Source organism: Trichomonas vaginalis, chromosome IV (genome assembly GCF_026262505.1).
Source record: "Trichomonas vaginalis G3 chromosome IV, whole genome shotgun sequence".
NCBI lineage: Eukaryota > Parabasalia > Trichomonadida > Trichomonadidae > Trichomonas > Trichomonas vaginalis.
In genome coordinates, this window is record NC_067206.1 from 6,450,603 (window position 1) to 6,474,366 (window position 23,764).

Genomic DNA, 23,764 nt, shown 5'->3' on the forward strand with positions numbered 1-23,764 from the left:
TAATGGAACATATGAAAATGTTTTCGACCAAGATGCTATTATTGTTCATGCTTCATTTTCTTGGCGCCCAAAACTCTTTCTTATGCTTGGCAAATGACTTTTACGAAAACCTACAAAGTTATACGAACCACCAAGTGGAAGTATTTCAGACTTTCAAGTATGGTTTACTACAGATGGAAGAAAAAGAATAATTCCATTATACCATGCGTTTTACTTAGAACTTAGTTTCATATACAAACTACTATCGAACGGTAAAAATATAATTTTTTAATACGGTTGAGGTGTTGGATTTGGTTGCCAACTAGACTGTGGTGCAGGTTCAGGCTGTTGTATAACAGGAGCTTGCTCTTCTGGTTCAGGGTCTTTAGGTATAATACCAACGAACTGACCTACTCTTTTACCAATATTTTTGACTCCGTTCCAAATTCCTCTTCCTACGGTTTTTATTCCATTCCATATACCTCTTCCAACATTTCGAAAGAAGTTTCCAATACTACTGAAGAAACCCATTTTACTATATGTAAAAATCTAATGTCCGCCTAGTCTTTTGCGTTTCCTGTTGAGTTCCATAGCATTCTTTAACTGGAGCTCATACATTCTGTTTCTCCTCTGGTAGAAAACATATTCTGGGTCAACTCCTGTGTTCGCGTCATCTGCATAAAGTTGTTTATATCCCACTTCAGGGTTTGTATAAAACTCTTTCCATCTCATATTTGCATACCATGGTGGCAAACCTAACGCAGCGTCATTTGACATGGCAGTTTGCATTTGTACATCTGTTGGCACTTGACCATAGTTTGCCATTGCAGTTTGTATTCTAACTTCATTTGGAATATTCTCTGGGTTTGGTTGTCGTCCAGGTTGCTGTGCATTCGCTAAGTTCTGTGCGTCCATTTAATATTAGATAAAAATATCTCTTACGAGTACATATACTGAACATTTGCAGGCATTGGTTCATCTTATATTCTCTATATCTTTCTGCCACGTCAAAGAAATAAATGACACAATGGAAAAAACCTAAAACAAGTAGTCCTATTTCAAACCACATTTACTTACTAATAAAATTTCTTTATTGTGACACTTTCTCCGGTTTATAGGACCTCTCTCATATTCTATCTTGTCATATCTAAACTCATAGTCATGTATGTCCTCTAACCATCTCATAACGGTTTCCAAACCACTTTTATCGGATGTAAAGTAAAAGCATGGATGGTTATGTAAAACGTCTAAAGTTTCTAAAGAGTCTCTCAAAGTCCAGTCTACTTGGTATTGAAAATCCCATGTGTTATAGAACGGCGGGTCCACTATAAAGAAAACATTTTCCTTGTCTTTATATTTTTCATACAACTCTGTCCAATGACATCTCACAAACTCTATACCCTCAATATATTTTTCTATGTCCTCTTTTGAAAACATTTGTATAGTTAAGATATAAAACTTTTGACATAAGTGTTTCAATGTCATGAACTCTTATAGAACCACTATATAATAGTCTAGCAGATATACTATCCCAGTCTATATATTCTGCTTTTTTCAAAACCTCTCTCACAATATTTTTCTTATCTAATGGTATACGTTCAATCTTACCTATAGGTATCTTTTCTTTTACCTCTTTCAATATATTGTTTGTGTCTGGTATATGTTTGAGACGGTCCATATAGTTGTCGAAGTCATTGCATATAATCTTTGAGTCTGGGAATATTGTATGGCACAAATGGGATATATAGAAACTTCCACCGAACAAATCTACAAATGTTAGACCATTCGGTAGTTTCTTAAGTTCTCTCAATATAATATCTTTACATTTACTCTTATTTCCAAAGACCGGTAACGGAGGTTTTGTAAAATTCATTTATATTATAATAAAAATGTTTTTACCTGAAAAGTGACAGAAAAGTGACAAAACATGAAAACATATATAATTTTGTGAAAAGTGAAACATTATATAATGTTTTCGACCAGAAGAAGGCTTCTTCCCAGAAGCAATGGAGGAAGAAGAAGAGTCCTCCGAATTCACACCAGAAGACTAACAATTTTCCGAATAAAAACTTCATTTATACTAAACATCTTCGGGGCTAGAGGGCACGAAGTGCCTGGAAGCCCCACTACCTTTTTTTTTTTTTTTTTTTTTTTTTTTTCTTTATCATTCTTATACAATAAAGTATGTTTTTTAAAATAAATTATCTCTATATGTGAACTTGAAATTCTGATCACATTATTAACAATCCAAAAGACATTCAAATCTAAAGAATAAAATTTTAAGTTCCTAAATAAAGTAGATTATCTTTCTATTTCGTTCTTTTGGCCAATTGTAAATTTAAAACAAATATTCAAGAGATTTAATTAGAAATTAATATGTAACCTTAAGATAGTTGTTATTTCTATAACAATTCAGGTCAGGTAGGTGGGGCTTCCAGGCACTTCGTGCCCTCTAGCCCATAAGAAAACCTAGAGGAGAACTAAAAAAATTATATAGTAAAAAATTAAAGTTTTTATTCGATAAGAACGACATCGCTATCGTTTTCTTCTTCCTCCTCCTCTTCTTCATAGTCAGTATCTGATGGCTCTTTGTCAGCCACATGACCAGCAACAAATATTGAGACAAATTGTTTCTTTGGTTTTGTTAGCAGGAACTTTTGATGGTCGTAGAACACGAATTCTACATTTTGAAATGTTGTGCTGAAGTTCTGTGAAATGGGAAATTGGAATTGGTTCTCCCATGCCAAAACCAGCAATGACGCGAACAAAACATCGTCTTCGACTCTTGCAGGTTTGTCAATTGCAACAGTAGTTATTATGTGAGGTTTTCCTTCACATCCTGCAAGAGATTGTACATGATAGATTGCTTTTTCTTCTCCCTCAGAAACTGAAAGTGTGAAATGGAATGAGAGTTCTCCATATTCATTTGCTTCTTCGTAATAGTAGTTAGTATACATATCTTGTGTACGGAGGCACTGCGAGCCTCCTTACCCATTATATGTGAATTTGACACTTTACAAAACCGTTAACGTATATTTTACAACACAAACGACAACACTAACTCAACCTTAAATATTTACAAAGCCGCCAACCACTTCACTTCACTACTGTAAAAAATAAACGTTCTCACTTACAAAAGTATTGCAACTCTTCCCATTGCTGTGCTTCACACAATAGTTCATATTCTTCAGTATCGCTGCTGTCGCTCCAATCGTCAGAGTCAAAGTCACTGTCAAAATAAATGTTAGTAAGTTTTGACAAAGCTAATGAAACACGCTTACCGTTTGTATCTATTGCTTGTATAAACTTTCCATTATGCTTGTAGTCATAAACGCTCAAACTAACTTTACCCTTTCTCCCTCGTATCTGATAGAATGTATTTTCACGAGGAACGAAGAACAAATTCTTGAACTCATGACCGTTGTAGTTTGTTATCTCAATAGTTTTCGTCATTTATATAAAAATAATAAAATAAATAAAAAATAAACTTAAAAATTAAATGATATCACCACCCTCACACGTATGAAAACATAGCACAAAAATAAATTTAGGTGAAGTGGTGAGATCTCACCTCTTTTTTCACCTTTTTCACCCTGTTGAATTCATTGCTTTATAACTCTCTTCCTTGATTTCTTTTTAGTTGCTTTCTTAACATCTGTCTCCAACTTGACTGTCTTTCTTCTTCGGCCGTAATGATACCAGTTACTTCCACCAGTCAATGGGTCAAATGGTCTTTCGTAAGGGTTTCCATACATTCCATAGGGACCATACGGAAGAACTACTGGTGGAGAAGAAACATTTTCTTTAGTTCCATCGACTCTATTTAAATGCATTGTTTCACCTTTCATCTGGTCATTAAAGTCTTTTGCGTGTTTTGCAAACTCATCGTCCTTTCCTAAAGCATTTTCTGACTCAGTCGCAACCAAATTGGATGCTTTATTTATGAGCCCTATTTTATTTAATCTTAACTTCTTTGCAACCCAGCCTCCAATCTTCCTTTATTTGCATCTAATGTCTTTCGAAACCCTTCCTCCACTCATTTTATTTACTGCGTCATAAGCTCCAAGTGCTTTTGCTCCAAATGCTAATGCTTTTGTTCCCATTGCGCCTAAAGCTGCCCAAGCTACCATTTACACCATATTAAAATCATCTCTCTTCAATATTATCTCATAAAAGTTCTCGTTACTGGAGAAAGTCAATGAAACATAAGCGTTCTCACGGGCTTCGCCCTCACCGCTTTGCGGTCTATCTAACTTCTTTCTTATCTCATCTATACGCTTCAAAATGTCTGAACAATTGCTAACATCTTCTACAACAGTTATTTCATCATGAATGACCTTCAAGAACAAGCTCATTTAATATGCTATTAAAATCATCTCAATAATGAGTCCATCCTTTCCATCTTTAGGTAGCACAACATCTTTCATTGAAGAAGGTTCGACAAGTCTTATGTTAAACTTACTGACAAAGTTTGTTATACTATAATGCTTCGGCGGCGAATACATATAGTTTGAAAGACATAATATAGATTCTTCAGCAAATTCACTTATACTGGATTTTATAACAATGTTCTCACGAGACCAAATACCACCAATTGACAATCTTGTAAGCAATCCTGCTGAACCTTCTACTGTAAACGTCGATGGTAACATTCCACGAAGGTCATCTATTGACATCTTTGAGTCACTGAATTTAAATATTTTCTTAAAGCAATCGTCATTATCTAACCATGCAATAGCTTTGAAGTTTTCATTCGAATATACATCTGCTTCATTAAATGTAAAACCTGACTTCTTTGCAGAGACGACTTTAAAATCTATTGAGTTTGTTTCAAAATTATATGCTATGGTAACTTCTGAAGGTAATGGATGTCCTTCCGCAGTCAGTTGTTCTCTCACTACCGTTTGAAGCTTTGTGTTAAAAACTTTCATGTCATCTCCTGTGTCTAGTTCACATACACAGCAACAGGGAAACTATCTTGCTTCTTTGTTTCATCATTATACCTCAAAACATTAAAGTTCTTCAATAATATTGTTCTTCCTGCTGGAATACTTCGAACCTGTCTGATTTCAATAGCTTTCTCACCTCCTATATACTCTACCCAGTGTCTTGGATATTCATAAGTATACTGACTTTCTTGAATTTTGGTTGGTTTCATCATAACGTGTTCATAGTATATCTTTATACTCTTGTCAGTTAGACTCGGTGCTATGTTCTGAATATTTCTGACTTGCATTTTTAATGGAGATAAAATGAAGCATTTAATACATGACGTAGATGAAGACATGAATGAAACTACAGACAAACTTAACTCTTCTCTTATTCTTCCTTTCAGCAAAGATTATGATTCTGTTCAAATGGTGTGTATTTCTATTGTGGAAAGATGGGTTCAGGTAAGACATTTAACCTCATTCGTCATATACTCATAACAGAGCGTTTAGGAAACGACTTTTACTATGACCAAATCATTATATCAGCAACTTCAGACTCTATGGACTCAACAGCGAAAACATTTATGTCAAAAGTTCAAGCCTCTGTCGTTAAAGTTCCAGACAGTGGACTCATTGAATTTCTTCAACGTTACATTCGACGTAAGAGGAAATATTATGCCATCGTTGAATTTATACAGTCAGGAATGCAAAAGACTTCAGAAGAGATGGAAAGAATTATTGACAAACACCACTTACGTCAGTACTCAGGAGTTTACGATATGAAACGACTTACAAACTACATTCTATCAAAACTTTCAAAATACCCCTTCAAAAAGTATCCTTCAAACACTCTGCTCGTTGTGACGACTTCGCCGGAAAAGGTTTAGTTTCAAAGCCTGACTCACCATTAGCTAACATCATAACTAAAGTCAGACATTACCACTTAACTGTAGCAATACTTATGCAAACATGGAGGTTTTTAGCTTTAAACATAAAGCGTCTCATAACTGACTTCGTTATCTTTCAAGGTTTCTCACGTTATGATATTGAACTCATTTGGAAACAGTCAGGTATAACATTACCTTTTGAAGAAATTTGGGAAGCATATAAGTCTCTCATCTCTCCTCGTTCATACCTTGAGATTCATATCATGACTAATACCATTAAAGTCAAAAATATTCCATGGGAACGACCAACATTGTTTTAAAGCTTAACCTTCAATTGACTGATGGTAAACAAATTCCATGCATCTCTGTCGCCATTTCTGTTAAAATTTTTGCTGTCATTCATATCATCCACTTCCCCATCCGTTAGCTTTTGAGGATATGCGTTAGAATAGCTGTTCTTAAATGAAGGCTTTTCACCTTTGAGAGCATAAACTCTATAACTTTCTGCATACTTTATGTTTGAACCTCCTGAGCCATCATTGACATAAATTTTTATAGGCTTCCACCCTTTGTTCATGTTCCTGCTTCTTCCCTTAGCTCTTTTGTTCAGTAGTTCTACATCTTTATACACAGCACCTGTCTCAGTGAATTCAACAATATTTTCATTCGTTAGCTTTACATTCAAACCCTTGTCGAGTATATTGTTCATTTCATACATATAAAAGGTTTTTATTCTATATGAAATGAGAAGCAAATCCATCTTAGCTGGTGCCGTTAATGTTCCAATTGAACCAACATCAAATGTTGACTCACGAACGACAAACAATATTGTCATAAAGAACTATAGTTCAGAGTGTTTGAAAGAAAAAGAACCAGAACTTAAGTCGTGAATTTAAACTCAGCTTCAAACGCTAACGCTACATCAGATGTTAAGTTAGAGTATCCACCACTGGACCAAATTCTTTCAAGAGAAGCCAACGACAACCCTTACACAAATGTTCAAACAAATCCTTCAGATAACGTAGACCATTACCTTCTTCAGTTATACCAAACAATTTTACTCAAAGACGATAAGAAGCTTTTGACAAATCTTATAAGTAAGAACCAAATAATTCTAACAAAGGAGGACCTTGAAAATGTTATCTCACGAATAACAGGGAAACAATGTGTCATTGACTATCTCGACCCTGAAATCGAATGCTGTGGTCAAACTCCACTATTCATGAAAATAGGTAACATCCGCATCATTGAAACACCAGGAACTACAGGAGTTGAGTTTAAGTATAAATATTCGAACGAGTATACAAAACTATCTACTGACTATAAGCTTTGTTTGAAATATGTTTTAGTAAATTAAAGCAGTCAGGAGGGCTCTTTGAGCCCATCTTGGCGCTTTGCGCCGTCAGTCAAAAAATTTCAAGTTAGCAATTTGTAATATCTATCCAAAACTTCTTCAACAGTATCGAACTCATCTTCATAATGCAAACCTAATCTTATTGACTTGGTGCAGTTTTCACTAACACAATATTTTTCTGTTCTCTTGACTGACATAACTAACTCATTTGTTTCATCAAACAGCAACAACCAAAGTTCATGACCTAATACATAACATTCATACTTTATATTTTTAGCTCTGAGTTCTCTTGTAAGCTGTTGCATTTAATATTTTCTAAAAAGTCAACTTCAACAGTCATTCGCACTGGTGCCTTCAGTTCTACAGGCTCTCCTTGAAAGTCAACAAGTCTGAATTGCATGTCTTTCAAATTATGAGGACTAATGCGAACCCATTTACCTAAATGAGTTGCTATGACAGGAACGTTTGGAATGAACATTGAATTGACTGCATAACAGAAGGATTTATATTCTACTGAACCTTTACTATTAACTCCTGAAATACCTGTGACATTAGCTATTTTTGACTCAATGTACAAACAATTGCCATAACATACGTATGGAACAGATTTCATCTCAATCGTTTTGTCAACACTTTTCAAAGGAAATGTCATATGGTATGCTCCCAGAAGCAATTGAACTCTATGACTCATTCGTTTATCTTAAACTCCTTCACATAACTGAACTTCAAAACTCCTGCAATAAGTTTAACATTCATTAAGTTTTCTCGTTATCCTTGTTTATTGTAGTATTTATGAGAGCATTTAACACTCCAGCTAATGTTTCCATCTTATATTCTACATTATTGTGAAATCTTATTTCGTGCTTCTTTCCATCTATTTCAAGCTCCATGAAATCTGTTTCGTCAGTTATAACGAATGAAGCAATAGTATTAAAGTCAACCATTCTGAATGCAAGTGGCTCATTCTGTAGACCTAAGTTTGTTTGTAGTTTTACTGTCCCGTATTCGTTTGGGTCTGTACTTTGCAAATAGAACAACATTTTATTCTCATTAAAATATGAGTATAGCTGCATATGCGTATGAAGCTGACAGAGCTAAACGTTTATATTTTGGTCAATACTCTCTCACACTTACTGACAAATATATTGTTATTTCTGATGGAAATACTGAGAAATATATAACATGGAAGGACTATGAAAAGTTTGACCCAATTTTAACTCCATGCACTATGCCATTCATTGTAAATGGTGAAGTTGTCATGAAGAACGACACAACAGTATATAAGTCTGTTCATGAAGCGTTAGAATATATGTTGAATTATAATCCCGAAAGATTTGACCCAAGCACTACGCCATGTGCAATGCCTTTATTAAGGATGGTGAAATCGTAAGGGTTCCGAATTCAACGGTTTATACTGCTGTTCAAAACAGTTTACAAAACATTTTAGCGAATATCTTTAATTCAGAAACTACAGAAATAAAATTACCGTATATAACAGATGCTAAAGAAATTAAATCAAAAACAACAACATTATTTACGTCACTTAATGATTTAATGACTTATATCATTAATATTCCTGCACCAACTACAGCATTTGATCCAAACTCGACGGTTTGCAGTGTACCTTTCATAAATGACAGTTCATTAATTACTTTAAGGGATTCGACAGTAAATGAATCATTAAAGGCGTCATTAATGAAAATCATTGATTTTAATTCATTCACGAATACATATAATTCATTCATTAATGTTTCATATGCTTCTAAAGAAGGTGAGCCAAAAACTATCAATAAAGCGGTGTATGAAATAAAAGCATCAACGACGAAATTGAATTCGTTAACTTTTGACGGTGATAGTTTCGTTAATGACATAACATCGGGGAAAACAATTTTAACGAAAGAATACTTAAAATCTCATGTTAGTGAGTTCGTTGAAATTGAAAAAGAAGGTGGAATTAAGTTCGATCCACTGAATTTCATTTTCAGCTTAGCGAATGCGGGTGTTAGTTTCGCTGAATGGACAACTATACAGAGTGAAATAAATGCAATATGGACGTTTTTGGGGTCAAAAGCGGGAATGGGTGAGCTTGTAAATGCTGCAAGAACATTAGGTGAAACAGGAAATTTTGTAGATGGTTTTAAAAGACTTGTTTCAAATGTTTTAACAAACACAAAGAAATTATTTAGATATACCATACATAACGGTCAGATTTTCGAACAGGTAGCAACAAACCCTCCGGTTATGGCTGCGTTGATGATGGTTAGAGATATAAAACCACGTAACGACGGGAACGAAGAACATGAACAACAGGATACTGGTCGGGTTATTCGAGACATTAAAAACGTGTATCCTGAAGTTATTGATTTATTTAGAGGAGTTAATGATTCAATTTCAAAACATTCTATAACCCTCGATGAAGAGAATAAATTAACAGATTATATATTCGTCATTATTGCAGAATTAATGAAGAGAATAAATGAAAAAGGAATTGGTGATATCATTAATGTCAGCGATGTAATGATGAAAAGAAATTTTGACTCATTATTTACAAAACCGAAAACAGAATATAGTCTTTATGACGTAATTACCGAATTAATGAAAAAGATTAATGATAATAAGAGTTCTGGCGGAAGAGTTGAATTAGAAGTGAATGATGTTAATGAGAAATTAGCCGAAAAAGCAGACAAAAATGAGCTTTTAGCTCTGAGTGATAAAGTCAAGAACCACGTTCATTATATAACTTCAGACGAACAGATTATAACGGACTACCATGGATATTTAACACGAAGTGATGAAGTGAAGACGGAAGATGTTAATGAAAGAAGATATAAATACATTCGTGCTAAAGGTTATGACATAAGCTGTACTGTACAGTATGACACGGGTAAAGCACCAGAAGCATTTAGTTATAACGATGAAATTTATGCCTCTACTTTCTCTGTTAAAGGTGTATTAGTTGAACCAAGATTTACTTTGAGAGTTAAGTCAAAAATAACGTTTGAAGATGCTATTAAAAGTAAAGCTGACAAAGTTGAACTCGAAGCAATGAACAAAGTTTTGAAATCTCATAAACACAACATCTCCGATATAAATGAACTTCAAGCTACATTAGACAGTAAAGCCGACAAGAACCATACACATAAATCCTTCACTACTGTTAGAGCAGACGACATAATATTGAACTATACCCTTGGTTCAAGTGCACCTTTAGAGAATCCAAGTACAAGCGTAAAAGATACACTAAACTCCTTAAATAGTAAATGTATGAACATTGAAGGTCATGTCAGAAACTTTGAAACACATGAACTACCAGCAATGTTAGATAAAAAAGCAGATAAAGAACATACACATAACTCCTTCTCAACTGTTGCTATAGAAAGTATTGAAGGAACGGTTGGCGGAACTGGTGGGAATGCATTATATTATAAACCTCCTAACTTTCCACAAGGTTTAACATCGAATGAAAACATAACAACGAAGAAAGAAATTAGCTGTAAAAATGTTTATGTCATGGACGATGAAAATAATGTTAAATTCACTGCTCAAGATTTATATGATAATAAAGCTGACAAGAACCATACACATAAATCCTTCACTACTGTTAGAGCAGACGACATAATATTGAACTATACCCTTGGTTCAAGTGCACCATTAGAAATCCAAGTACAAGCGTAAAAGATACTCTTAACAATTTAGATAACAGTTGCAGGAATATCGAAGATCATGCCAGAAACTTTGAAGCATATGAACTACCAACAATGTTAGATAAGAAAGCAGACAAAACAGAGCTTCAAACATTAAAGACAGAAATACTTCAAACATTATATCCTGTTGGTTCTATTTATACATCAATGAACTCAACAAATCCAGAAACAGTTTTAGGTTTTGGTATGTGGAAGCAGATTGTAGATAAATTCTTATACTGTGCTAGATATTCAAAGCAAACAGGAGGTTCGAAGAAAATTAAAGAAGCAAACCTTCCACCGCACACTCATACAGGAACTACAAACACAACAGGTAATCATTCACATTCAATAACAAAAAGAGGTTATATAAATCTTGCAGCAGGTTCGGATAGACAGGGAATGAATAGATATGATATTTCAAGTGACCCAGTAGATTCAAGCACAGGTATTTTCTGTGGAACCACAGGAAATCATTCACACACTTTCACAACAAATCCAACAGGCTTGGGTGCAGATTATATGCCACCATTTGTGACTGTATTCGCATGGTACCGCGTTCAATGAACGCGCTTGAGCCTAGAATAAAATCTTTAACTTTACATAAATGAGCTTGAAAGAAGTATTCGAACAACATCCATGGAGGTCATTTAAGAAGTTCAATGAAGCAGCAAAAAGTTGGGGATTTACTAACAGAGCTGAAGTGAAAAAGTTCTTTGACAAAAATATTGTACATCAAACAAAAATAAACCCTTACGACTACTTTTTACCAATTTACTCCAACACTCCTGACGCATACCAATTTGACACTCTCATTCAAAGCAGAAAAGGAGGACATAAACCATTCCTCATCTTCATTAATGTTAACACCGCAAAGCTTTTGCGTATATAATGAGGAATAAAGGAACTCGTGAAGTGTTAAAGTTTTACAAAAGTTTGTAGCAGAACATAGCCCAAGTACTTTAACATCAGACCAAGACAGTGCATACCTCAGCAATGAAATCACAGATTTTCTCATTAAGCATAACATAACTCACTACACTACTGAAGACCATAACCATAACATACTCGGCATCATAAACCGCTTCATAAGGACTCTCAGAGATTTAAACCAAGAGCGAGACTTTACCGAAGAAACAATGAAACATTTTCTCGAAGTATATAATTCCTCAACACATTCTACAACAGGACATACACCAAATTCAATGACACAACAACAAGAAGAAAAGTATATACAAAAGAAACGAAGCCAAACACAAAATATCAGAAATTCAACACAATTTACCCTCATTCCTGGTACAAAAGTGCGTGTAGTTCTTGACGACAAACCGTTGACAAAGAAACGTTTAAGGTTAAGTAGAAACTATTATATCGTAGACTCTACGCAAGGTAATGGATATCTTATAAAAGCTGCTGACGACTCCATTGCATTTTACCCTCGTCATAAATTAGTCGAAAGTAGTAATGGCAAACTTGCTGAAACCATTGACGAAGCAAAGCGAGGGGTGGTTATTGAAATACTTGGCTATAACATAAACGATGACACTTATAAAGTAAGATATGAAGGAGGCGTTGAAGATGTTATACCATCTAAGAACTTGAGAGAATCTAAACCAACTCATCTGGGACCATTAGAGCGGGAGTACTGGAAAGATAAAAACATGCCAGAAAGAATAAGAAAATTCTTCTAAACTTTTTCGTTGGATGTAAATCAGACAAAAATATATTTTAGGTGAAGAGGTGAGATTTCACCTGTTTTCTCACCTGTTTTCTCACCTGTTTTTTCACCTCCTTTTTCACCTGTTTTCTCACCTCCTTTCTCACCTGTTTTTTCACCCTCACCGCTTAGCGGCTCAGATTGCTTTTGCTTTCTCGTGAATTTTCATGAATTTCCTTAAGATAGAAAAAATAAAGTTAGTTTTATTTTTAATTATTTTTTTATTTTGTATAAAAGATATGATTTCAACAATCGGCACAACAACAATTCAAACAACTACAGCACCAAACTCGCTAGTCATGAATCCTACGTCAATGTTGGTAGAGATGAAAAGCTTTATTCCTTCTTCATATACTTTTGAGACAGAAATACAAAGAATAAAGCAAGAACTTTTAACAAGTAATTTAGACTGTAGTGCGAAAGATGAAACAAATGAACAGTATCTTTATGACATGCAGGACATTATTGACCATTTACCCAAATTGCCTGAAATTCAGCAGCAAAAACTAACTATTCCTGAATTCGATGAAATAGAAGTGAAACCAACTGACTCAGTAGAAATAAAGAAGTTCATACGTAAAGTAAACTATGAATTCCTTGGTTTTCATTGCAACCATAAAGTTATGAACAAAGATTGCGACATGGTATATAAGAACATCTCTGACATATATAAATCTGGGGAGTTTAAGACATACGACAACTTTGTTTCATTAGTTGCTGAATGTGTATGGCAGATAAGAGATAAAGATAAAAGATGTAAAATATGGAATGGACAAATAAAACCAACAACTTTTGAGTTAAAGAAAACCATTGACGCCTTAGTTGTTCTAGCAGGTCAAATTTCAATGTATAACGCAAAAATGAATCCGCAATGTTCAAAATGTAAAGCAGCAATGAGGAAATATAACTACTCCGTCAAAGAGATAGAACGTATGCGAAACGACTATGCTGACTTAAAGAAAGAAGTAGAGAAACCAGCAGAAGATAAAATGGACATGTTAGTATTTCTGAACAAAAACTATCCAACAGCTGACGATTTCCTATTATCTGATGTCAAGAAGAAGTATAAAGAAACCTTCGGCATAGTTAAAACTTTTGACATACTGACAGAAGAAATAGAAGCTACGAAATTGTTTAGAATTTCAAATATACATCGTGCAATTCATGTAAAACGCTTATAAAATAACTGGGGTGAAAAATTAGGTGAGAAAACTGGTGAAATCTCACCTCTTCACCTAAAATATATTTTTATTGAATTCAGCAACAAAATTCTGAGTAAAATAATTTTTAGGGCATGTGTCAAACCGTTGAGTTTTCACAAAATTTAAAAAATAACGTTTACCATGTAAAACACTTATAAAATAACTGGGGTGAAAAATTAGGTGAGAAAACAGGTGAAATCTCACCTCTTCACCTAAAATATATTTTTATTGAATTCAGCAACAAAAATAATGAATTTCATTAGTTAGAAAAATAAAGTTAGTTTTATTTTTATTTATTTTTTATTTTGTATGTAAGAACAGAAATGACAAACATTGAGTTTGAAACAGTTAGAAAGATAGACAATGACACCAAAGTGGTTAGAATAGGTGATTTAAACGTAAGATACTCAAAGAAATACAACAAATATTCTTTGTCAGACATTATATCTCCATCTGAAAAGAAAACAAACCATTGGGTTAGAAATGCTTCAACTCAGAAAATTTTGACAAGAAATCCTGAGCTTATGATATCGGTAAGATTCTATGGAACTACAGCATATCTCATTGACAAAAGTCTTATACCAATAGTTTTGTTATGGTTAGACCCAGTTGTTGGATATAACTTCATAACTTATGGTTCATTCAATACGGAACGTTGCAGTGAAGGCTTACTTTACATCGTTCAGAAACCGAAGGACTTCAATACAAAGAGATATAAGATAGGAAGAACATATAATATAACTCAAAGATATGACAGTACAGTCAATAGAGTCAAGGTTGTGTTCGTTAATGATATGAGAGCTGCAGAAACAGAACTACTTGAAAAGTTTGAGAAAAGGTATGGTGCTCCCATGAAAGGTAAAGAAACGTTTGAAGTAGATGAGATAGATAAAGCTATAAAATTATTTGACGAAGTTGCTGAAAAATACATGTAAAGCGTTTATTTTTGGTCTTTTGTGAAAGTCAGAAAATAAAGTTAGTTTTTTATAAAATATTTTTTTTATCCGGAATATAAAGACAGATATGTCAACAACAGAGAACACAACAACTGCTATCGTTCATGAAGCCATTAATGAAGAATATGAATACATACAGTATAACAAACAATTGAGACTCATTCGTTCGGTCAAAGACGATATGTACCAGATGCAAAGTATTTTGACGGCTTGTTTTGCTCCAGACACTAAGCTTCCTAAAGACTGGTTTAGGAACCAAAGCACCATTGAACTCTTAAGCGAAGCACAGCGAGACATACTTTTTTCTGAAAACAGTGAAGAACAGCGAGTAGGTAAAAAATCCCAGTCGCCAAAACTCTATGAAAACCGTGAAAAATTGCCAAACGGTTTGAGAGGATATTATGTTCATAGACTTCTCGTAAATAATGTGGCACAATGGGCTTCAGCTCGCTATTCATGGTATGTTTGTAAACTTCTTGACGAACTTCACAGACAAGAACGCGAAGATATGGAAAAGAAACTTCATGCAAAAGATGAAGTCATTGAATCCAAAGACAAAAGCATACAGAAAAGAATACCACGTTCAGTACCAAAAGGAAAGGAAAAGAGTTATAAGTATATGATATATACTGAAGAGTTGGAGAAAGAAGAAGATAAAGATATGGTTATGTTGCATTTAGTCAGAAGAAACAACAAGAGCTTTTATGACTTAGCTAAAATATATAAATCTGACAGAAACTGGTTCTATCGTGAAAACTTACCGATTTCAATGACACCGAATGAAGATGTGACACAAATAGTTTAAGATACGTTACCTCAAACACACTATGACATCAAAGGTTGCACAATACTTACATTCAAAGAAGACTTAACATTACTGAAAGAAAAGATAACAGAATATTTCGACAACTTCAAAGAGGAAGAATGAAAAAAATCTCGTCGGGTGCCACGTTAGAACCATAGTGGAGAAAACCATGATAAAAACAAAACGCTCCATGTCGATCATAATCGACGAAGTGCAAATCTTCACTTCGTCAAGTTTATTTTGTTTTTACCATTTAAGTGTTGTAAAATGTCGATATGAAGACTAACCAAAAATATATTTTTGCTTAAATGACGTCAGGGTCAATTTCTTCAACCATTTCACTTCCTTCGTCAATGTCAATAGAAGCTTCTTCAACCTTTGGTAAGAATTTCTGTATAACATCTTTGTTCGTTATTGTCTTCAGAGATGAAGGATAATATTTCACATTTGTTTCACCCTTCTTATATTCTTTCTGTTCGGAAAGATTCATAGCAATACTGAAGAAGTCAATGTTAGAGTTCTTTATGACAGTATAATGAGTATCTTTGACATTCACGAAGAAACTCTTTTGTTTCAAAACTACTGCTAACTCTTGTGAAGTATAACGTTTGCGGTCAATGACAATAGCTAATGGTCTGACATACTGACTGAACTTAGATTCTTTCACAAACTTCTTGTTAAAGATAACATTGACGTTTGAAGCACCATTGAACTCATTCTTGATGGCAGTAGCGAGAGCATTGTATGAAAAGAACTTGCAATCTTGCATGTGTTTCATTATAATAAAAAGTTCGAAATATTTTAAAACTAGCCTTAAAAAATCTAAGCTAATTTTTTTTCTAAGAAATTTTTTTATTTCCTACTAAAGATGTATCGGAAGTTGTCTAAGTTAGAACACTCGGAAATAAAACAACTTCTTACAGAAGCTAACATAGATGTTGCAAAACATTACGCGACAAACAAAAAATCACTCGCTGACATCCTCAATGACTACAATGGTGAAATAACTTATGATAGAATTCATGAGTTCATAAAGCCGCAACGCGGCGAGGACGAAGTCCATGCAAGAGCATTTCCTTTAAATGACGTTGCTATTGACTTATATCATAGACGTTCAGTACCTCATGAAGTAAGAAGAGAAATGTTTGACATAACAAATGCAAACGTTGGTCATACTCGTAAAGCTCTTTCGCATGATGTTCGTCAAGAGATGTTTGAACTTACGAACTCAAACGTTGGTGAAACACGAAAGAGAGACGACACACTGAAACAACAGAGAAGAGAGATGTTTAAAAGTGCTATAGAACAAGTTCGCAAAGCTAATAATGTCATTCGTTCCATTGACGACAAACCAAAAGAAGGTGAGAGATGGTTAAAGAAAGATGAAGAGAATAGGAAGAGAAATGTGAAGTCAGGCAATAGACTCATTGACTTTAACATCGAAGCTTTAGATGAACCAAACAGAGACTACTTACACAAACATTTCGGTAAGGTTTTCATGAGACTCTTAGAGAAGATTAAAATAAACTCCCAACAAAGAAGTTAGTATGGTTATCTTGGGTACGGAGGCACTGCGTTCCACCGTACCCATTATATGTGAATTTGACACTTTACAAAACTGTTAACGTATATTTTGCAACACAAACGACAACACTAACTTAACCTTAAATATTTACAAAACCGTTAACGTATATTTTACAACACAAACGCAAACGACAACACTAACTTAACCTTAAATATTTACAAAACCACCAACCACTTCACCTCACTAACGTTTTCGCTAACGACTTCACTAATGAAAAAATAAACGTTCTCACTAACGTTCCCACTAATGTTCTCATTTACAAAAGTATTGCAGCGCTTCCATTGCTGTGCTTCACACAATAGTTCATATTCTTCAGTATCGCTGCTGTCGCTCCAATCGTCAGAGTCAAAATCACTGTCAAAATAATGTTAGTAAGTTTTGACAAAGCTAATGAAACACGTTTACCGTTTGTATCGTATGCTTTTAATTTCCCATTCTTTTTTTCATAAACGCTCAACTAACTTTACCCTTTCTCCCTCGTATCTGATAGAATGTATTTTCACGAGGAACGAAGAACAAATTCTTGAACTCATGACCGTTGTAGTTTGTTATCTCAATAGTTTTCGTCATTTATATAAAAATAAAATAAAAAAATAAACTTAAAATTAATGATATCACCACCCTCACACGTATGAAAACATAGCACAAAAATAAATTTAGGTGAAGTGGTGAGATTTCACCTCTTTTTTCACCTGTTTTTTCACCCTGTTGAATTCATTACTTTATAACTCTCTTCCTTGGTTTCTTTTTAGTTGCTTTCTTCACGTCTGTCTCCAGCTTGACTGTCTTTCTTCTTCGTCCGTAATGATACCAGTTACTTCCACCAGTCAATGGGTCAAATGGTCTTTCGTAAGGGTTTCCATACATTCCATAGGGACCATACGGAAGAACTACTGGTGGAGGAAGAGTTCCATCGACTCTATTTAAATGCATTGTTTCACCTTTCATCTGGTCATTAAAGTCTTTTGCATGTTTTGCAAACTCATCGTCCTTTCCTAAAGCATTTTCTGACTCAGTCGCAACCAAATTGGATGCTTTATTTATGAGCCCGATTTTATTTAATCTTAACTTCTTTGCAACCCAGCCTCCAATCTTTCCTTTATTTGCATCTAATGTCTTCGAAACTCTTCCTCCACTCATTTTATTTACTGCGTCATAAGCCCCAAGTGCTTTTGCTCCAAATGCTAATGCTTTTGTTCCCATTGCGCCTAAAGCTGCCCAAGCTACCATTTACACCATATTAAAATCATCTCTCTTCAATATTATCTCATAAAAGTTCTCTTTACTGGAGAAAGTCAATGAAACATAAACATTCTCATTCATAAACTTCTTTCTTATCTCATCTATACGCTTCAAAATGTCTGAACAATTGCTAACATCTTCTACAACAGTTATTTCATCATGAATGACCTTCAAGAACAAGCTCATTTAATATGCTATTAAAATCATCTCAATAATGAGTCCATCCTTTCCATCTTTAGGTAGCACAACATCTTTCATTGAAGAAGGTTCGACAAGTCTTATATTAAACTTACTGACAAAGTTTGTTATACTATAATGCTTCGGCGGCGAATACATATAGTTTGAAAGACATAATATAGATTCTTCAGCAAATTCACTTATACTGGATTTTATAACAATGTTCTCACGAGACCAAATACCACCAATTGACAATCTTGTAAGCAATCCTGCTGAACCTTCAACTGTAAACGTCGATGGTAACATTCACGAAGGTCATCTATTGACATCTTTGAGTCACTGAATTTAAATATTTTCTTAAAGCAATCGTCATTATCTAACCATGCAATAGCTTTGAAGTTTTCATTCGAATATACATCTGCTTCATTAAATGTAAAACCTGACTTCTTTGCAGAGACGACTTTAAAATCTATTGCATTTGTTTCAAAATTATACGCTATGGTAACTTCTGAAGGTAATGGGTGTCCTTCCGCAGTCAGTTGTTCTCTCACTACCGTTTGAAGCTTTGTGTTAAAAACTTTCATGTCATCTCCTGTGTCTAGGTTCACATACACAGCAATAGGAAAACTATCTTGCTTCTTTGTCTCATCATTATATCTCAAAACATTAAAGTTCTTCAATAATATTGTCCTTCCTGCTGGAATACTTCTAACTTGTCTTATTTCAATAGCTTTCTCACCTCCTACATACTCTACCCAGTGTCTTGGATATTCATAAGTATACTGACTTTCTTGAATTTTGGTTGGTTTCATCATAACGTGTTCATAGTATATCTTTATACTCTTGTCAGTTAGACTCGGTGCTATGTTCTGAATATTTCTGACTTGCATTTTTAATGGAGATAAAATGAAGCATTTAATACATGACGTAGATGAAGACATGAATGAAACTACAGACAAACTTAACTCTTCTCTCATTCTTCCTTTCAGTAAGGACTATGAGTTCTGTTCAAATGGTGTTTATTTCTATTGTGGAAAGATGGGGTCAGGTAAGACATTTAACCTCATTCGTCATATACTCATAACAGAACGTTTAGGAAATGACTCATATTATGACCAAATCATTATATCAGCAACTTCAGACTCTATGGACTCAACAGCGAAAACATTTATGTCAAAAGTTCAAGCCTCTGTCGTTAAAGTTCCAGACAGTGAACTCATTGAATTTCTTCAACGTTACATTCGACGTAAGAGGAAATATTATGCCATCGTTGAATTTATACAGTCAGGAATGCAAAAGACTTCTGAGAGATGGAAAGAATTATTGACAAACACCACTTACGTCAGTACTCAGGAGTTTACGATATGAAACGACTTACAAACTACATTCTATCAAAACTTTCAAAATACCCCTTCAAAAAGTATCCTTCAAACACTCTGCTCGTTTGCGACGACTTCGCCGGAAAAGGTTTAGTGTCAAAGCCTGACTCACCATTAGCTACATCATTACTAAAGTCAGACATTACCACTTAACTGTAGCAATACTTATGCAAACATGGAGGTTTTTAGCTTTAAACATAAAACGTCTCATAACTGACTTCGTTATCTTTCAAGGTTTCTCACGTTATGATATTGAACTCATTTGGAAACAGTCAGGTATAACATTACCTTTTGAAGAAATTTGGGAAGCATATAAGTCTCTCATCTCTCCTCGTTCATACCTTGAGATTCATATCATGACTAATACCATTAAAGTCAAAAATATTCCATGGGAACGACCAACATTGTTTTAAAGTTTAACCTTCAATTGACTGATGGTAAACAAATTCCATGCATCTCTGTCGCCATTTCTGTTAATATTTTTGCTGTCATTCATATCATCCACTTCCCCATCCGTTAACTTTTGAGGATATGCGTTAGAATAGCTGTTCTTAAATGAAGGCTTTTCACCTTTTAGCGCATAAACTCTATAACTTTCTGCATACTTTATGTTTGAACCTCCTGAGCCATCATTGACATAAATTTTTATAGGCTTCCACCCTTTGTTCATGTTCCTGCTTCTTCCCTTAGCTCTTTTGTTCAGTAGTTCTACATCTTTATACACAGCACCTGTCTCAGTGAATTCAACAATATTTTCATTCGTTAGCTTTACATTCAAACCCTTGTCGAGTATATTGTTCATTTCATACATATAAAAGGTTTTTATTCTATATGAAATGAGAAGCAAATCCATCTTAGCTGGTGCCGTTAATGTTCCAATTGAACCAACATCAAATGTTGACTCACGAACGACAAACAATATTGTCATAAAGAACTATAGTTCGGAGTGTTTGAAAGAAAAAGAACCAGAACTGAAATCCGTGAATTTAAACTCAGCTTCAAACGCTAACGCTACATCAGATGTTAAGTTAGAGTATCCACCACTGGACCAAATTCTTTCAAGAGAAGCCAACGACAACCCTTACACAAATGTTCAAACAAATCCTTCAGATAACGTAGACCATTACCTTCTTCAGTTATATCAAACTATTTACTCAAAGACGATAAGAAGCTTTTGACAAATCTTATAAGTAAGAACCAAATAATTCTAACAAAGGAGGACCTTGAAAATGTTATCTCACGAATAACAGGGAAACAATGTGTCATTGACTATCTCGACCCTGAAATCGAATGCTGTGGTCAAACGCCACCATTCATGAAAATAGGTAACATCCGCATCATTGAAACACCAGGAACTACAGGAGTTGAGTTTAAGTATAAATATTCGAACGAGTATACAAAACTTTCAACAGAATATAACTTTGCTTGAAATATGTTTTAGTAAATTAAAGCAATTTGTAATATCTGTCCAAAACTTCTTCAACAGTATCGAACTCATCTTCATAATGCAAACCTAATCTTATTGACTTGGTGCAGTTTTCACTAACACAATATAGCGCTTTGCGCTCGGCGCCTTTGACGCCTTTTTCTGTTCTCTTGACTGACATAACTAACTCATTTGTTTCATCAAACAGCAACAACCAAAGTTCATGACCTAATACATAACATTCATACTTTATATTTTTAGCTCTGAGTTCTCTTGTAAGCTGTTGCATTTAATATTTTCTAAAAAGTCAACTTCAACAGTCATTCGCACTGGTGCCTTCAGTTCTACAGGCTCGCCCTGAAAGTCAACAAGTCTGAATTGCATGTCTTTCAAATTATGAGGACTAATGCGAACCCATTTACCTAAATGAGTTGCTATGACAGGAACGTTTGGAATGAACATTGAATTTACTTCATAACAGAAAGACTTATATTCTACTGAACCTTTACTATTAACTCCTGAAATGCCTGTGACATTAGCTATTTTAGACTCAATGTACAAACAATTACCATAACATACGTATGGAACAGATTTCATCTCAATCGTTTTGTCAAACTTTTCAAAGGAAATGTCATATGGTATGCTCCCAGAAGCAATTGAACTCTATGACTCATTCGTGTTATCTTAAACTCCTTCGCATAACTGAACTTCAAAACTCCTGCAATAAGTTTAACATTCATTAAGTTTTCTTCGTTCTCCTTGTTTATTGTAGTATTTATGAGCGCATTTAACACTCCAGCTAATGTTTCCATCTTATATTCTACATTATTGTGAAATCTTATTTCATGCTTCTTTCCATCTATTTCAAACTCCATGAAATCTGTTTCATCTGTTATAACGAAGTTGCGATAGTATTGAAGTCAACAACTCTGAAAGCAAGTGCTTCATTCTGTAGACCTAAGTTTGTTTGAAGCTTTACTGTCCCGTATTCGTTTGGGTCTGTACTTTGCAAATAGAACAACATTTTATTCTCATTAAAATATGACTATTGCTGCATATGCGTATGAAGCTGACAGAGCTAAACGTTTATATTTTGGACAATACTCTCTCACACTTACTGACAAATATATTGTTATCAGTGATGGAAATACCGAGAAATACATAACATGGAAGGACTATGAAAAGTTTGACCCTATTTTAACTCCATGTACAATGCCATTCATTGTAAATGGTGAAGTTGTCATGAAGAACGACACAACAGTATATAAGTCTGTATATGAAGCATTAGAATATATGTTGAATTATAATCCCGAAAGATTTGACCCAAGCACTACACCATGTGCAATGCCTTTTATTAAGGACGGTGAAATCGTAAGAGTTCCGGATTCAACGGTTTATACTGCTGTTCAAAACAGTTTACAAAACATTTTAGCGAATATCTTTAATTCAGAAACTACAGAAATAAAATTACCATATATAACAGATGCTAAAGAAATTAAATCAAAAACGACAACATTATTTACGTCACTTAATGATTTAATGACTTATATCATTAATATTCCTGCACCAACTACAGCATTTGATCCAAACTCGACGGTTTGCAGTGTACCTTTCATAAAGTCGCAAACGGACTCTTTGAGTCCTGAAGGTCTTTCAGACCGAAGCGACCAGGGCGAAGCCCATGACAGTTCAGTAATTGTTTTAAGGGATTCAACAGTTAATGAATCATTAAAGGCGTCATTAATGAAAATCATTGATTTTAACTCATTCACGAATACATATAATTCATTCATTAATGTTTCATATGCTTCTAAAGAAGGTGAGCCAAAAACTATCGATAAAGCGGTGTATGAAATAAAAGCATCAACGACGAAATTGAATTCGTTAACTTTTGACGGTGATAGTTTCGTTAATGACATAACATCGGGGAAAACAATTTTAACGAAAGAATATTTAAAATCTCATGTTAGTGAGTTCGTTGAAATTGAAAAAGAAGGTGGAATTAAGTTCGATCCACTGAATTTCATTTTCAGCTTAGCGAATGCGGGTGTTAGTTTCGCTGAATGGACAACAATATACAGAGTGAAATAAATGCAATATGGACGTTTTTGGGGTCAAAAGCGGAATGGGTGAGCTTGTAAAATGCTGCAAGAACATTAGGTGAAACAGGAAATTTTGTAGATGGTTTTAAAAGACTTGTTTCAAATGTTTTAACAAACACAAAGAAATTATTTAGATATACTGTACATAACGGACGGATTTTCGAACAGATAGCAACAAAACCCTCCGGTTATGGCTGCGTTGATGATTTAGAGATATAAAACCACGTAACGACGGGAACGAAGAACATGAACAACAGGATACTGGTCGGGTTATTCAAGACATTAAAAAACGTGTATCCTGAAGTTATTGATTTATTTAGAGGAGTTAATGATTCAATT

The 23,764-nt window shown here is 34.3% G+C and overlaps 11 protein-coding genes and 4 pseudogenes across 15 annotated transcripts, besides 6 other annotated features; 8 read left to right on the forward strand and 7 right to left on the reverse strand.

Moving 5' to 3' along the window:
• Nucleotides 1-2,138: part of a mobile genetic element that runs on past the window's edge.
• TVAGG3_0041350 (serine threonine-protein phosphatase family) lies at nucleotides 268-510 on the reverse strand (the record flags this gene model as incomplete). The annotated part of the gene is made up of 1 exon (XM_051220743.1): nucleotides 268-510. The coding sequence occupies one exon, from the start codon at nucleotides 508-510 to the stop codon at nucleotides 268-270; it is 243 nt and encodes an 80-aa protein (XP_051105729.1).
• Nucleotides 2,040-2,138: a terminal%2Cinverted (terminal inverted repeat of Maverick-3 transposon ID:TVAGG3_0041250).
• Nucleotides 2,139-2,923: 785 nt separating this feature from the next.
• Nucleotides 2,924-3,607: a terminal%2Cinverted (terminal inverted repeat of Maverick-1A transposon ID:TVAGG3_0041360).
• Nucleotides 2,924-17,054: a mobile genetic element.
• Nucleotides 4,110-4,334, reverse strand: TVAGG3_0041370 (uncharacterized protein; the record flags this gene model as incomplete). The annotated part of the gene is made up of 1 exon (XM_001299080.1): nucleotides 4,110-4,334. One exon carries the CDS (start codon nucleotides 4,332-4,334, stop codon nucleotides 4,110-4,112), a length of 225 nt encoding a protein of 74 aa, XP_001299081.1.
• Nucleotides 4,335-4,910, reverse strand: TVAGG3_0041380 (uncharacterized protein; the record flags this gene model as incomplete). The annotated part of the gene is made up of 1 exon (XM_001299079.2): nucleotides 4,335-4,910. One exon carries the CDS (start codon nucleotides 4,908-4,910, stop codon nucleotides 4,335-4,337), a length of 576 nt encoding a protein of 191 aa, XP_001299080.2.
• On the forward strand, nucleotides 5,265-6,117 carry TVAGG3_0041390 (annotated as a pseudogene). The gene has a single exon. A coding segment is annotated over exon 1 (853 nt).
• On the forward strand, nucleotides 6,541-7,154 carry TVAGG3_0041400 (annotated as a pseudogene). The gene has a single exon. A coding segment is annotated over exon 1 (614 nt).
• Nucleotides 7,417-8,191, reverse strand: TVAGG3_0041410 (annotated as a pseudogene). The gene has a single exon. A coding segment is annotated over exon 1 (775 nt).
• On the forward strand, nucleotides 11,003-11,401 carry TVAGG3_0041420 (phage tail repeat-like family; the record flags this gene model as incomplete). The annotated part of the gene is made up of 1 exon (XM_051220744.1): nucleotides 11,003-11,401. The coding sequence occupies one exon, from the start codon at nucleotides 11,003-11,005 to the stop codon at nucleotides 11,399-11,401; it is 399 nt and encodes a 132-aa protein (XP_051105730.1).
• Nucleotides 11,974-12,525, forward strand: TVAGG3_0041430 (integrase core domain containing protein family; the record flags this gene model as incomplete). Its single annotated transcript, XM_051220745.1, has 1 exon — nucleotides 11,974-12,525. The coding sequence occupies one exon, from the start codon at nucleotides 11,974-11,976 to the stop codon at nucleotides 12,523-12,525; it is 552 nt and encodes a 183-aa protein (XP_051105731.1).
• On the forward strand, nucleotides 14,416-14,688 carry TVAGG3_0041440 (organellar and viral DNA polymerase type B; the record flags this gene model as incomplete). Its single annotated transcript, XM_051220746.1, has 1 exon — nucleotides 14,416-14,688. A coding segment is annotated over one exon (273 nt), but the record flags the coding sequence as incomplete, so codon positions are not given.
• TVAGG3_0041450 (KilA, N-terminal/APSES-type HTH, DNA-binding family) lies at nucleotides 14,777-15,433 on the forward strand (the record flags this gene model as incomplete). Its single annotated transcript, XM_001296618.2, has 1 exon — nucleotides 14,777-15,433. A coding segment is annotated over one exon (657 nt), but the record flags the coding sequence as incomplete, so codon positions are not given.
• On the reverse strand, nucleotides 15,819-16,004 carry TVAGG3_0041460 (uncharacterized protein; the record flags this gene model as incomplete). The annotated part of the gene is made up of 1 exon (XM_051220747.1): nucleotides 15,819-16,004. The coding sequence occupies one exon, from the start codon at nucleotides 16,002-16,004 to the stop codon at nucleotides 15,819-15,821; it is 186 nt and encodes a 61-aa protein (XP_051105733.1).
• Nucleotides 17,055-17,813: a terminal%2Cinverted (terminal inverted repeat of Maverick-1A transposon ID:TVAGG3_0041470).
• Nucleotides 17,055-23,764: part of a mobile genetic element that runs on past the window's edge.
• On the reverse strand, nucleotides 17,817-18,329 carry TVAGG3_0041480 (protein of unknown function, DUF4107 family; the record flags this gene model as incomplete). Its single annotated transcript, XM_051220748.1, has 1 exon — nucleotides 17,817-18,329. The coding sequence occupies one exon, from the start codon at nucleotides 18,327-18,329 to the stop codon at nucleotides 17,817-17,819; it is 513 nt and encodes a 170-aa protein (XP_051105734.1).
• Nucleotides 19,458-19,768, forward strand: TVAGG3_0041490 (P-loop containing nucleoside triphosphate hydrolases family; the record flags this gene model as incomplete). Its single annotated transcript, XM_051220749.1, has 1 exon — nucleotides 19,458-19,768. A coding segment is annotated over one exon (311 nt), but the record flags the coding sequence as incomplete, so codon positions are not given.
• TVAGG3_0041500 (uncharacterized protein) lies at nucleotides 21,343-21,612 on the reverse strand (the record flags this gene model as incomplete). The annotated part of the gene is made up of 1 exon (XM_051220750.1): nucleotides 21,343-21,612. The coding sequence occupies one exon, from the start codon at nucleotides 21,610-21,612 to the stop codon at nucleotides 21,343-21,345; it is 270 nt and encodes an 89-aa protein (XP_051105736.1).
• Nucleotides 22,465-22,969, forward strand: TVAGG3_0041510 (annotated as a pseudogene). The gene has a single exon. A coding segment is annotated over exon 1 (505 nt).